The sequence below is a fragment of the Esox lucius genome, chromosome 8 (assembly GCF_011004845.1).
Source record: "Esox lucius isolate fEsoLuc1 chromosome 8, fEsoLuc1.pri, whole genome shotgun sequence".
Lineage (NCBI taxonomy): Eukaryota > Metazoa > Chordata > Actinopteri > Esociformes > Esocidae > Esox > Esox lucius.
The window spans coordinates 28740737-28756084 of NC_047576.1; the positions used below are offsets into that span (position 1 = coordinate 28740737).

At 42.7% G+C, this 15348-nt stretch overlaps 1 protein-coding gene across 3 annotated transcripts in view; it reads right to left on the minus strand.

Moving 5' to 3' along the window:
* Positions 1-15348, minus strand: part of raver2 (ribonucleoprotein, PTB-binding 2) — a 70101-nt gene that overhangs the window by 34550 nt on the left and 20203 nt on the right. For all 3 annotated transcript variants that reach the window (XM_034293594.1, XM_034293593.1, XM_029121356.2), the window contains exon 3: positions 8050-8519. In XM_034293594.1, the coding sequence (XP_034149485.1) occupies positions 8050-8519 (470 nt within the window). The remainder of the gene's footprint in view (positions 1-8049; positions 8520-15348) is intronic.

Genomic DNA, 15348 nt, shown 5'->3' on the forward strand with positions numbered 1-15348 from the left:
GTTACTTTTTCCACAGTATGTTATCAAAAGTATAAGACCCATGTATCTGTGGTCAACCTTGCTGGATGAGAAGATACCTAGATGGAAAATCACAGCGATTGTTTGAATGGTTGAGAAAAGCACCTCAATCATCTGACACAGATTTAAGCTGACCTTCAAACACAACGTAATGAAGTTTCAACTCGCACCATCCATCGCCAAATCATTGAAAGCAGGTAGGACCCGGAATGAGCTCACTGCTGAGAGAGACATAAAAGGCCTGCACTTTACCAAAACACCTGAACAAGCCACAATCCATTGTGGACAGATAAGGATCACATAACAGCTTTTTGGTAAAGCCCACCATCGCTATGTTTACAGAAAACAAAAAGCAGGTGGGCTAAACATGGAGGAGGAGAAGTGATGTTTTGGGGTTGCTTCGCTGTCCCTGTGTGCCTTGAATGTGAGCCTGGCATCATGCAATGTCAAACCCAGTGTCAGAAAGCTGGTTCTGAAAATGGCAATGAGTCTTCCAGTAAGATGATGACCGCAAAAGACACCAATAGATTCTATTAAAACGGATTTCGAGAGAGTGTGAGGTGGGTTTGATATGGAGAACTGATTGGACTTGTTAAAATTGGGGTTAGGAGGTGAAGTTAAGGTTTAGGATTAAGCTTAAGTTATTGGCGTTAGGATAAGGGTTATTAATGAAAATAAGATGTTACATGGAAATCAGTTTTGGGATCCACCATAAGTAAAGTACCATGTATAAAGTGACTGCCTGCATACGTGTGTGTTTGCACCAGGGACAGATACATCAGAGTGAATCAGTCTGGTTATATAAACAGAGATTAACGCACGCACACGTGCAAGCATACAAACAGAAACACACACACACACACACACACTCACACACACTCACACCGAGAGAATAGGAGATGCGCTCTCTGCTCTTGCTGAGTTAACACCAGCAACATTTCAGAACAGAAACAGTCTGTCAGCCAGTTCCTTCTGATGTAATCCTTTTCACACGTTAACCTCATAGAAGACCCACCCTAACATGTCTCCTTCCGGTGGCTACAGGCTGGACAGACAGTGGCAGAGACACAATGCTCAAAATGTAACATTATGTAAACCAATCCTGTTACAGCAGTCCTTCAGCTGATGATGTGTGAGCAGAAAAGAGAGGAGTGTAGACATGGTGGACAGGAGCCTTATATCAACAGAGTTCAGGACCTCGGTGTCCCCACTAGATTTAAATGGAGAAATAAGAGGAACTAACATTTCATGCTGGGAATATTTCCAGATTTACAATGTTAGCAAGCAAGCACTCACCTAAAGGATTATTAGGAACACCATACTAATACTGTGTTTGACCCCCTTTCGCCTTCAGAACTGCCTTAATTCTACATGGCATTGATTCAACAAGGTGCTGAAAGCATTCTTTAGAAATGTTGGCCCATATTGATAGGATAGCATCTTGCAGTTGATGGAGATTTGTGGGATGCACATCCAGGGCACGAAGCTCCCGTTCCACCACATCCCAAAGATGCTCTATTGGGTTGAGATCTGGTGACTGTGGGGGCCATTTCAGTACAGTGAATTCATTGTCATGTTCAAGAAACCAATTTGAAATGATTCGAGCTTTGTAACATGGTGCATTATCTTGCTGGAAGTAGCCATCAGAGGATGGGTACATGGTGGTCATAAAGGGATGGACATGGTCAGAAACAATGCTCAGGTAGGCTGTGGCATTTAAACGATGCCCAATTGGCACTAAGGGGCCTAAAGTGTGCCAAGAAAACATCCCCCACACCATTACACCACCACCACCACCAGCCTGCACAGTGGTAACAAGGCATGATGGATCCATGTTCTCATTCTGTTTACACCAAATTCTGACATTACCATCTGAATGTCTCAACAGAAATCGAGACTCATCAGACCAGGCAACATTCTTCCAGTCTTCAACTGTCCAATCTTTTTCCTATTTGTAGTGGAGATGAGTGGTACCCGGTGGGATCTTCTGCTGTTGAAACCCCGCCTCAAGGTTGTGCGTGTTGTGGCTTCACAAATGCTTTGCTGCATACCTCGGTTGTAACGAGTGGTTATTTCAGTCAAAGTTGCTCTTCTATCAGCTTGAATCAGTCGGCCCATTCTCAACAAGGCATTTTCGCCCACAGGACTGCCGCATACTGGATGTTTTTCACACCATTCTTTGGAAACCGTAGAAATGGTTGTGCTTGAAAATCCAAGTAACTGAGCAGATTGTGAAATACTCAGACCGGCCCGTCTGGCACCAACAACCATGCCACGCTCAAAATTGCTTAAATCACCTTTCTTTCCCATTCTGACATTCAGTTTGGAGTTCAGGAGAATGTTTTGACCAGGACCACACCCCTAAATGCATTGAAGCAACTGCCATTGATTGGTTGATTAGATAATTGCATTAATGAGAAATTTAACAGGTGTTCCTAATAATCCTTTAGGTGAGTGTATAGCACAATTCATACATCGAAGCAATTCAATGTTCTTTACAAAGAAAAATATATGAAAACAATAACAAAAACAAATACTCCAATGAAAACATCAAAGCAAATGAAAACATCGTAATAAAAAAATATATACAATCAAAGCTGCGAGCAGCATTTCAGGGGGCCAAGCGGGGCACAGGAAGCATCTCACTGCATGCTCTCACTAGAGAAATGTTTTGCTATATAAAAATGCACAAGTAGTCAGGTAGTCCAATCGAAGAAGAGGAAATCAAAACAAAACAAAAAGACCTTGAGACCATAAAAGGAACCAGGCAATCCTAGTTCAGCCGATTAGGAGGGATGAATATTGTTGTCGCTGGCAGGTTTCAATCCCTGGTTTTCTATGTGGCAGACTGTCTTTAATCATTACGCTATTTAAACATCAGAATGCAACTTTTACCTCAGCCATTACATTTTTGCTGAAATAACGTGGACAAAATAACATTTATTAACGGAACTAAAGAGTAGTCTTGCACAAAGACTATATAGCTAATAGCTATACATCCTACTTATAACGAAAACAATGACTCCAATCACTCCATGGCTGATTTGTGTCTTTGGAAAACAATAACAGTATATAAGGGTCAGGTAAAACAATTCTCCTAAACATATGAGACTCATGGTATTAAAGAGGGGATATATATTGTTATGTGAAGGGTGAAAAGTACTGAGTGGATATACATTTCTGAAATACAAAATTTGGAACAGCTCAGGAATGTCCCCACTACACCACAGGGGATACTTGTTGTCCCTACAGCTCTCTATCCTCTCCAAATGTAAATTTTATAGCTATACATCCTACTTATAACGAAATCAATGACTCCAATGACTCCATGGCTGGTTCCTTTCTTTGGAAAACAATAACAGCACAAGTGTCATGTAATACAATTATTCTTGCAAATAAATGAAAATCATGGTATTTCTGGTGTGAAGGTTGAAAAGCACCTAGTGGAAAAGCATTTATGAGATGGAGAATTTGGAATGTCTGAGAAGGGAATCAAACTGTGGTCACAATATTGAAGGACCAGGATGTTTCCATTACACCAAAGGGCTGGCTGGCAGACTGAATAGTCTCATCGGGTTGTGATCTATAATACCCGAAATAGCACACACAGATGCATATTTTGAAAATCCACCAGAAACATTTACAATAATAGAACTTTTAAAGACAATGGTCCAGTCATCCTTTACACCAATTGTTATCCAAACACATTCAGCTCTTTCGGAGGAAATGTAGTTTAAGTGTGTTTTTATCAACGGCAAAATCATGAAACATTGGTTGTTTATAGCGCCCCCAAGCGGTATTTCTGTATGGGAGTTTTCCTGTCCATTCCTAGCAGAAACATTTACGAGTATGTTTCGTTTCGTAGCTGTTTGATGTTCCATTTGGGTTTAATGGACGTCTAAAGTCATAGACCCGCCCAGCTCAATTTCATTCGCTGATTTCGGCCATATTGTTTGAGATATCAACTTTCCTTATATAACTTTTAAAGATAATGGTTCAAAGGTCCTTCACACCTAAAGGCTTACAAATCCGTTCAGCAGTCTGGGAGGAGATGTTGTTAACAAGTTTTTCACAGAAGTCAAAATGGAGGCCATATTGTTTGAGATATCAACTTTTCTTATATAACTTGTAAAGACAATGGTCCAGTGGTCCTTTACACCAATTGTCAACCAAATCTGTTCAGTGGTTTCGGAGGAGATGTCATTTAAATGTGTTTTTATTAACGGCAAAATCGTGAGAAACATCGGTGATGTTTATAGCGCCCCTAAGAGGTATTTCTGTATGGGACCTTTTCTGTCCATTCTTGAGAGATACATATACTAGTATGTTTCGTTTCATAGCTGTTTGATGTTCCATTTGGGATTAACGGACGTCTAAAGTCATAGACCCGCCCAGCTCAATTTCATTCGCTGATTTCGGCTGTACTATTTGAGATACCAACTTTCCTTATATAACTTTTGAAGATAATGGTTCAAAGGTCCTTCACACCAAACGGCATGCAAATCCGTTCAGCGGTCTCGGAGGAGATGTCGTTAACGTGTTTTTCACCAAATTCAAAATGAAGGAAAATCCAAGGGGCGAATTTGAAAGACCCCAAAGGCTTTTTTGGTCAGCATGAGAAGGGCTATATCTGGAACTTGGTTGCATGTCTCTACGACAATCGGTTCATGAGATCTGAGCTTCACTTTTTCCATTTTCGACTGAGTGCTACAGCGCCACCATGAGGAGTATGGGTACCGTGATGTCTACAATCAGGCAAAGTTTCTAGCGTTTTGAACCAGAGGGGACCGAAATATGGACCTCTGAAAATGGCCCTGGAGAATAATAATAATAATAGTAATAATAATAAAACATACAAACATAAAAGGGTTTCAGCAACTTCGTTGTTTGGCCCCCTAATAAAACGTACAAACATAAAAGGGTTCCAGCAACTTCGTTGCTTGGCCCCCTACAAACATATAAAGATTAAAAGTGGGAAGCTATAAGGCTAATGATTAAACGTGGGAAGCTATAAGGCTAAACAGTGTGGTTAAGTTTAAGTGCTCAGTCATAGACACGTCAGAAAAGAAGTGTTATTAACCTGGATTTAAAAATGTATACATTTCGGGCACGTCTTAGATCTTCTGCTAGTTTATTCCAGTTTTGTACAGCATAAGTGCTAAATGCAGCTTCTCCATGTTTAGTTTGGACTAGCTGACCTGTGTTCATGGATCTAAGAGCCCTGCTCCGTTTATATTCTTCAAACATATCAGAAATGTATTTCCTAAACCATTCAGAGATTTATAAACTAAAAGCACCACTTTGAAATCTATTCTGTAACTGACTGGAAGCCAATGCAAAGATTTAAGAACCGGAGTGATGTGCTCTGTTCTCTTGGTCCTGGTTAACATTCTAGCAGCAGCATTCTGAATGAGCTGCAGTTGTTTTACAGTCTTTTTCAGGAGTCCAGTTAAGAGGCCATAACAGTAGTCAACCCTACTAGAGTTAAAAGCATGGATGAGCTTGATAGGGGAGAGTGGAATGAAAGCCCCACATATTCTATGACTGAGCGAGTTTTATATATATTTATTTTCCATTCATTTTCCCCTCCTCTCCCAATGTTGTGTCTAATTGTTTGGCGGCCTTGGGGATTTCACCAATGTCGTGAGGTGTTCGCTGCTGAAAGTGAAGCTTCCTCCACTGCTAGTCTGTCTGCCCCAGATCGGGGACCAACCAGTTGTCATCCGCTTCCCAGCCCACGTGATAGCCCTCTTCGACAAACTTTCAAACCGTCAGAGCTGCAGTACACAAAAATACACCAGTTGGATAGCCCCTTCAGTGACGTTTCACGCTAGCTGTGGAATGAGCTTACGGTACATTTTGAAGTGTTACACCTCAACTCAGAACCCCCCTGCAATGAGACTTGTCCACAAATGCACATATCGCAAAGCGCTTTTGGCTTCTTATCACACTGCTTACTTAACCATTAAATAGTTGCCAGCCCCCACTCACTAGGAAGATAATGCATTCTCCGGCCAAAAGCCTGGAATTAGCTACCAGATGCCCGACCCACCACAAGGAGGCAGTGATGCCCATCCACCTCCTGGTAGTGATGATGGCTGTACTGGGATGCAGTGACTAGATTTCTGCAGTGACACATTCCTAAATATGTCAAATTAACTTAATGTGGTTATTATTATTTCAGAAGCTGATTTGATCACTGCAGTAAAGACTGAAGAACTAAAGACCATTTTTATGCATTGAACTTGAACAGTTTACATTCCCATATGGACATGACTGTTATATATATACACATCAGAGCATACTATTAGCTTAGATTTGAAGTCCAGGTGGGAGTGTTTGTGACTGTCTTTTCATCTTTGTGTGTGTGAAACTGAAAGTGTGTCTGTGAGTGTGTGTGTGAATTTGACAAAGACAAACCACACAAAAGCCATACTAAAGCAGCCAGAATTAGAACAGCTATGCAAAAAAGAGATAAGCTATATTCATTTGTGCAGCACAGATCAAAGTCATATCACATACACACCACATACGCCCAGTACAACAGCTAGAAATGCCCAAAACAAACAATGCTAAAACCTCAACAACAATAATGATAAGAATGAGCATACAACACAATCCAACAACCATATAATCTATGATGCTTGGTGCGATCTGGCAGTCCGCTGAGGAGTGACAGGGCAGTGACTCTCTGGAGGAGGACAGAGGTCTGAAGGGGTCATCTCACTGTGACCTGGGTGTCATTCAGTCTAGGGGAAGTGAGTGAGAGTGTGTGCGCATGCGGTTGTCAGTATGTGTGACAGCTGTAGACCTCCAGGTCACTATAGAATGTTTGAAGACTGACCATGGTCAGAGAGGTCAATCAAAAGAATGGGACAACTGCAGAGTAGGTATAAAATGGGTGTCATAGTAGAGTATGTGTAAAATGTCTACATTGTAGACTAGGGATACCCTTTTTCACCAGAACTATTTTACCTTCAATCCATTTCTAAGTGTCTGCATGCATGTGTGTCTGTGTATTAGCTACGAAGTTAAGTGCATGAACATCCATTTTCAAAAAGGACAAAAGCCTCTTCCAAATAATGTAAGTTGTCTGAGTACCTTGACACCATTTTCCATCACCACTTCACATGTCTCTAACACTTCGAAATAACCACCTCCTCCTAACTGGAAGACCACTATTCTCCTCTCACTGTTGTCCCTGTCAGGGATGACTCATGACAGACTCGTCTGACAGACCTCTCCTGGAGAAACACAGAGAGAGCCAGCGACAGAGAAAGCGAGAGAGAAAGCCAGTGACAGAGAGAGAGGCACACAGCGAGAGACAGAGATAATTCTGTCTACTAACGTTTACCTGCTGCTAACAGCTACTAATGCCACTTTCTAATGGCATTCTCTGCCTGCCTCCTGGTATAGAAGTGAGCTTAGAGCCTGTTAAAACTACATAAATAGTTGGGAACAGAATTTCATTTAAATAAAATTAACATAACATGTAAAGAAACATTTTCAATCGTAGCATCAATTCGAAATGTGTCCCGTGTTACCTTGGAAGGTGACACGTGATCATTTCCATTTTCCCACGAGACCTTAGTCCACTGTAGTGGAATGTTAGTGAGGATGGGGCTGGATGAGTTACAGGGTAGAGGCAAGGCCCTTCAGGGGGTTGGTGGATGCATGAGAGCGGACACGAATATGAGTATTAATATGTGGAAACACAAAATGAATGGAGCTGAATGGGAATAAATCTTTATACAATAGAGGTGGAGAAAGGACTTGTGAATGGAATACATAGAGCTCTGGGATGTGTAAAGAACCAACAGAACAAATGTTGTGGGCATGCCAAAGTATATATCACACACAAACACACACACAAGAGCGTGAAATACGAGCCCTGCTGGCGTAACGACGCCTCACCCTAGCAACCACCCATTCATAGACCGCCGGGTCTTTAAACTTGTTCAACTTGAAATCCTTACATGCTTCCAGACACACACAAGCTCACACACACCAGTGTCTCCATCTCAAACTGACCTGGCAGAAGACTGGTTTGTAGCGGTCGGAGAACAGCTGGGTCAGCTCCTCCGAGTCGATTTCTGCCGGCAGTCGGTCCACGCAGAGGCACTTCGAGTGGAGGTGGTGACCCGCGGTTAGCTGGTTCACGTCCATCCACTGGACCATGACGGCGCGGTCCCCCTGAGGTCGCCCGAGCAGCTCCGACCGGGCCCGCGACGCAGAGTCCTTCTTCATGTACTCCACGAAGCCGTAGCCTTTCGAGTGTCCACTGAGCTCGCTGTAGACCAGGAAGCAGCGCTCGATGTTGCCGTAGGAGCGGACCAGGTCCTCCAGCTGCTGGGCCGTGAAGGTATGGGGCAGGTTGGTCAGGCAGAGCAGGGAGTCGGTGGGCTGTAGCTGCACCGTGATGTCCCGGCCGCGCACGCCGCTCTGGTGGAGGGATCGGATGGCATCCTGAGCCTGGTCACCGTTCAGCAGGGTCACAAACGCTGGAGGGACACGGACGCCCCACGCACACACCGGGAAGAGACAGAGACACCCCGGGACATAGACGGACAGGGAGACGGGTAAAGAGAGACATTGACAGGTACGCAGACAGCGAGACAGACATTAACAGGGAGATGGACAGGGTTGACGGACATTAACAGGGTTGACGAACATTAACAGGGTTGACGGACATTAACAGGGTTGACGGACAGGGTTGACGGACATTAACAGGGTTGACGAACATTAACAGGGTTGACGGACATTAACAGGGTTGACGGACATTAACAGGGTTGACGGACAGGGTTGACGGACATTAACAGGGTTGACGGACATTAACAGGGTTGACGGACATTAACAGGGTTGACGGACAGGGTTGACGGACATTAACAGGGTTGACGGACATTAACAGGGTTGACGGACATTAACAGGGTTGACGGACATTAACAGGGTTGACGGACATTAACAGGGTTGACGGACATTAACAGGGTTGACGGACAGACAGAGCCAAACAGACAGAAAGACAGATGAAAAGATGCAAAGAGACAGTGGAAGGGAAAAATTGGTATAGAAACACACTCTCACACATGTACACAACCGCAGACACACAACTCATAAACAAACACACACACACACACACACACACACACACACACACACACACACACACAAACACACACACAGACAGAGATGGGCGGACAGACGGACAGCCAGAGGAAAACAGAGATACACAGAGAAAAAGACCCACATTAGCTGGGAGCAGCTTGGAAAGAATCCAGTCACTAAGACACACATGTATCCTGCTTCTAAACACAGTGATAGGACAGAACACAATGCCAAGGGGCGGCGTTTACAACATTGGCATCCAATAAACAGCCTCTATCAAATGAACTCCAGCAGTCCAAAACAACACCTCCCTGCCCCAACATGCCCCCCTGTATCCCCGACACGGCAATGCAGCCATTCACGATCCGTGAAATGAGGCAGTAATAAATTGATATGGAATGTGTAGTGTGGTCAAAATACCCCTCGGCCTAGAGAGTGCGCAATATGTGCCCATAGTAGCTTCCATCGGACTGAAAAAAAACCCCATGGTGCTGGTGCTTTAAAAATATAAGTAAGTTAATTGGGATTTGCTTTGGCTGACGGTCTTCTTCATAACTGTTGCTAACTGTGCTAACCCTTTAGAGGGGTTTGGAGGCGAAGACAAGGGGACAAAGGTGAAACTAATTTTGCACATCCAACTTATCAGGGGCGGGACAGAGAACTGATTGACCCGACCAAGAGCCCATTCGGATCAAAAACACCTTGTCAGTCTTGTGTGCGTTAAAATAAATTCACCATAAGAGCCCACCAGAGTTGCAAACGAACATAAAGGACCAGATTATTATCAGATCATTTCAGGTGAACAAAAAAAAAAGCAGACCATGTCTAATCACGGCAATTTCCGATGGGCCCGGGAGAGTCAGAGATCTGTTTGCATTTCCCCGACATGCCAATGCCCTTTCTTATCACACATTAGGGATTGAACACAGGGTGCAGTGGCATGTCGCTAGGAAGTAGAAGGCCACTGTGTCAGACGGAGACAGAGAAACATGACATGATGTATTGTTGCCGAGTCCCTGCATGTGCACGTGCGCGTGTGTGCGTACATGCTAAGTGTGTGCTGACTGCAAGGAAGAAAAAGAGGTATTTGTGTGCCAGAAAGTTCTGACTAATGATCAGAGAAGACAGCAGCACAGTTCATCAGGGATCCCACGGATGTCTGATTGAACTTCCGTGAAGTGTGGAGCCGAACCCAGATCACTAATGTGATGTCAGGAGAAGACCTCTCTCCCACGTACCACCGGCTTCTGGACATTACATCTCCATCTATACCACTTCACATTCCATTAAAGCATTAATATACTCTACCCGCCTTCCAGGCCCACAACCGCCCGCACAGAAATCAATTAACTCAACACTAATACTCTAACTCTGTGATGGGTGTACTTCTGAGGCTGTAATCTGGTTATACCAGGCTATGTACAGTAACATGACACTGAGATGGGTCGGTATGCTGTTTTAGGCCTACTTTGTGATGCTTCTAAATCTGCCCCCCTCTCTCTCCCCCAACCTCTCCCTCTCTCTCCCCCAACCTCTCCCTCTCTCTCCCCCAACCTCTCCCCCACCCTTTCCCTCTCAACACAATACAAAGGAGGGATGGGCTTACTAAATAGAACTACACTGCTGAATATTTGCTTCATATTGAAGAGAGATGCAGAGGGGGAGATGCAGAGGGGGAGATGCAGAGGGGGAGATGCGGGGAGGGAGATGCGGGGAGGGAGATGGGGAGAGCTCAACGGTTCTTAAATAGCTTACACAATAATCTGATAATACAGAGGCGCTCCAGAAGCAACTGACAGGCTTTAAGGCAAGGCGTTTTTCTCCAAAACACAAAGAACCACTTAATTACAGGGCTTTGCTTCAAAACTCAGTGATTATTCTGTATTTCTATAAGTAGCATATGTGTATGGCAAGGAGAATGGAAGAACAAGAGAAAGAAGGAATCTGTGGAATGATCTCGAAGCCTACAATTCTACATGCCACATTCTTTGTAAAGTAGCTAATTAAGGACATAGGGGACTAAGGAGGACAATTAAGAGCTGATGGCTAAATCACATGTAGTCCGTACAACACCGGGTTCAGTGGCGACTCCTGTCAAGGCTGTACTGTGCATGACACCTATCCACTCCAACAGATGGAAAAACATTTCAATAAGCGAGGCACATCTAGCAAGTCCTGGCTACATCTAGACTATTGTCTCAGATGCTTTGGGTAAGGTTTGACTAGTTATTTGGATAGAAATCTAAGTTGAGTCTGGCTACTCTACCTGGCCTCACAGTTTGCTAGAAACACATTTTATTAAGTTGAACACAGCACATTTTAAAAGTAGCAATGTGGAATTTTAGCACTGTAATATCAGAAAATTATATTAAAAAAAATCTGCAATAACAGTGGATTTACAGTGTTTCACAACATCTGTTTAGATGTTTAGAATTATTTTGGGTGCATTTACTCTAAAACCGAGAAATTCTATAGGGCCACAGAAGTCAAACCGGTAACAAAGGATGTTTGCATTGTATTTGCATTGTCTTAAAATTTATAGCGCATGTTTGGTTTTGGTCGGATTATTCCTGTTAAACATGCACACTACAAAATACCAACCAACCAATTAGTGGAAGGAACTGACTGTCAATCAAGATTTTACACATAGAGGACAGAGACTGAGTTTAATACTGAACTGTGTAGAAGACGAGGAGCAGTGGGAGAAATCAGTATGTGTTATCAGGCAACCTGGCTCTTCGGCCCCTCGCAGTTGGTCACCTTGAGGGAGCGACGATCCAGGCTTGGGGGTGGAAGACATGTCTCACAAGCTCAAGTGGACAACCACACCATCCAGCACTAATTCACACAGCAATTGGAACCTCTTCTCGTTTCTACCTATGAGAGTACCCACCTCTCACGTCTCTAAAACGCTCCATCTCTCTTTCTGCCTCTCACTTTTAGAATACCAATTAATTTCCCTCAACCCACCAACTACCAGATCACAACCATAATCACCCCTTTATCAATCACTCCATCCCTTCTCGATTTGCCACCACAATTATTCCATCTCTTGCACCCACTAACCTACCACTAGTTCCCACCCCTTTCTATTTTTCTCACTCCATTCTTCTTTTGCTCAAATACTCTATAACCCCACCCTGCAATCATTCCATTCATCCCCGCTTAATCCACACCAACCCTCTCTTCCTAACTTTGCCATTCGTTCCTCATTTGACAGGCCATCTCATCCCCCACCCCTTGTTCCTCAATCACTCTCTGTCTCAACACAGCATGCCTCCTTCTCACAGCATTTCCATCACTCTCCCTGGATGCTTTACTAAATGAATCATTCCCCGCAAAATGTCACCCAACTAAAGCAGACACTTCCTCTTTCCGTGGAGACTGAATTAGCGCTGTTAGCCACAAGAACGCAATGGTACCAGAATGATAACACTCTGAAGTAGAGGACACTCATAGCTACCAAAGAATTTCTAATTTAAACTGCCAGTGAAGGGAATCTCAAAGCTAAATTTGCAGTAATCTTGTTCCCAGACCTTTCCGCCCAAAATTCGCAGAAGGTCTGGTAAAAACACTTCAAACTGGGTGGCTTTTATTGGCCAAAAAAAAAGCTGTGAAAAAGTCCAGCTGTGTGATCATACAGTGCAGCTGATCTGTCTCAGTGCAGGACCACTGACTCCTGGTATAACAAGGCAGTGCTTGTTTGATTAAAACCAAAACAAAAAATATGCAGGCTATTAGTTGTATTTTGAAATGGCTGGCTCAGGAGTGTTTGTTCACATGATCAAACTGGCTGCTCTATTTGATGCCACCCTTCACAGCATTTTGATTTGGTAAATTCAAAAGATGAATAATTTACACTCTGATAGAATGAAACTGTCCCTCCCTAAAGGTAAACGTATGTGCTGTTCCAGGCTCATATAAATTGTAAGTAATAGCATGGAAGAGAGGTTAAGTTCATGGTGACTTTAAACTGTTGATGTTGCAGCAGTAAGAGGAAGTGAAATGGAGAAGATTTGGATATCAGCTCAGTCTGGCCATACCTGTTAGTTTAGATAACACTGGGTCTGTTACAAATGGAACCCTTTTCCCTGTATAGTACATTTGGAACATCTCCACAAGGACCGAGTAGGATGCCTTTTGGAACACACATCACTGAAGATTGACAACTATAAGACTGACCTGAACACGACAGGGAGAAAGTATCTGAAAGTGTTAACTAAAATAATAAATTTAAAATAATTATATTGGAATTGGCTATCACTATCACTCATGAGCTAGTCATATTCAGATCCAGGAATCAGAACTAGATCGAATAATGACTCAAGAGTCCAAAGCAGAGTACAACTACTGTCAAGAATCAGTTAGTGTGTATGCCAGGTTGGCAACACAGTGTGACCTTGGGGTCTTTTTTGTATTTCAGGATGGTTAGCTTTGATAACCCACTGTAAAGGGTCAATGCTGTGTGTGTCTGTACGTGGGTGGGGAAATAGATAGGGATGATGTTGTGTGGCTCAGCGGTGCACATCAAACTCAACACACACACACACACAGACAGACAAATACAGACACATACCTGCTGTTAGCGGAGATAAGACCACTAGGGGATGATGGGACTGGATATGAGATTGCCACTCCATAACATTCAGTCAAACCACAGAAACATGGAGAGGTGTTGCGGGTATACTACGAAGAGCTTAATTAACTACCGATACCTACAGTACACAGCACTAAGACTAACAGAGCTCAATAGGAGAACTCTGGGGATTGATTTTTTGTAAAAAAGTGTAAACTTAAATGACTGGAATGAGATATAAAGTATATAGGAAATACTGTATAATGGAGTTGGAGTCTATATTATATTTTGAGAATTAACAAACTGAACAGTCACCCAGCATTATGAACAGTAACAGCTAAGCCATGGCAAAATGTGTAGATTTGCTAGAAATTTGCTTCGAACACTAATGCTGCTAAAAGGAGGCCCACTAAAATGTGTGTAGTGCCTTCCCTTCACCACCACACTGAATACAAGCCTAGGGAAAACACTGCTAATCCAATTCTTTTCCCAGGTTGAGATCAAATGAACAGGGAACATCTGGCTGGGTATGAGTTGGCGACACAGTGGATCTATTCTAACAGGCTGTATCTATCACGTAACTTGGCGTGTGGGCTGGTCTCATTTCCATCAACTGACTCACACAGCACACAGATGAGCAGTTGACGGTAGAGAGAAAGTGACAGTAAGATACAGAGAGAGACGTGGAGATAAGTCATATAGAGAGATGGGGAGCAAGAGCAAGAAAGATGATGAGGGAAAAGATAAAGGACAGCAGAAAGAGAAAAAAGCAAAAGCGAGATCTGTCTGCATTTGTCCTGAGAGGCAATTACGCGGCTGAGAGGTCTTGAGTGGCATTATCACTTAGCTGAGTCAGACTAGGAAACGCAGAACAGAGCTGTTAACTAAATCAGAACATCACAGCAAAGATCTATAACTATACATGCATCTTTGACATATTACGATACAATTTAATTTTTCTCATTTACAAAAAAAAAAAGAAAACGTGAAACATTCCATTCCATTGCTCTCTAACAAACACACGTGGCTCTGTAAATATTTAGCGTCTTTAGCTAATTGGCAAGTAGAAACCGGAGCTTTAGTACATTGGGTTATATAATGGGATGGTGTTGGTTGCCAGAAAGAATAAAAGCGCTTCTTCAAAGGTATGTGGTTTGTGACGCATTCTGCTTATAATATGATGAAACAGGCTTTCATATTCTTCCTGTCTCTATTTAGATTAACACAACTCTACAAAAAAATTGTGTTCATAATCAGGTCGCTATATAGAAAAAATATTATTAGTGGAATGGGCATAGTACTTGAAATCATTATATTTCATTTTTACATTTTATTAGCCTGTTGTTGCAGGAATTTATTTTGCCCAGAAATGCCATTTTACAGTATATTCAAGGTTTACAAATTATCAGAAAAATAGAAATTCCCTACACATTGAATGGATGTGACCTAAAGAAACATTTATTAACCCCTACAAAAAATATGCATATTTACCGTCCACATAATTTAGGTTTATTTTCCACAATCTTTACATTGCATGAAACTGCCTCAAATTAAGATAAGGGATCTGTATGAATGTGATAAATATGGATGTAGAATCTATAAATGACAACCATCCATAACAAAACAAAAGTAGCATCTCAAAAAATATGTTC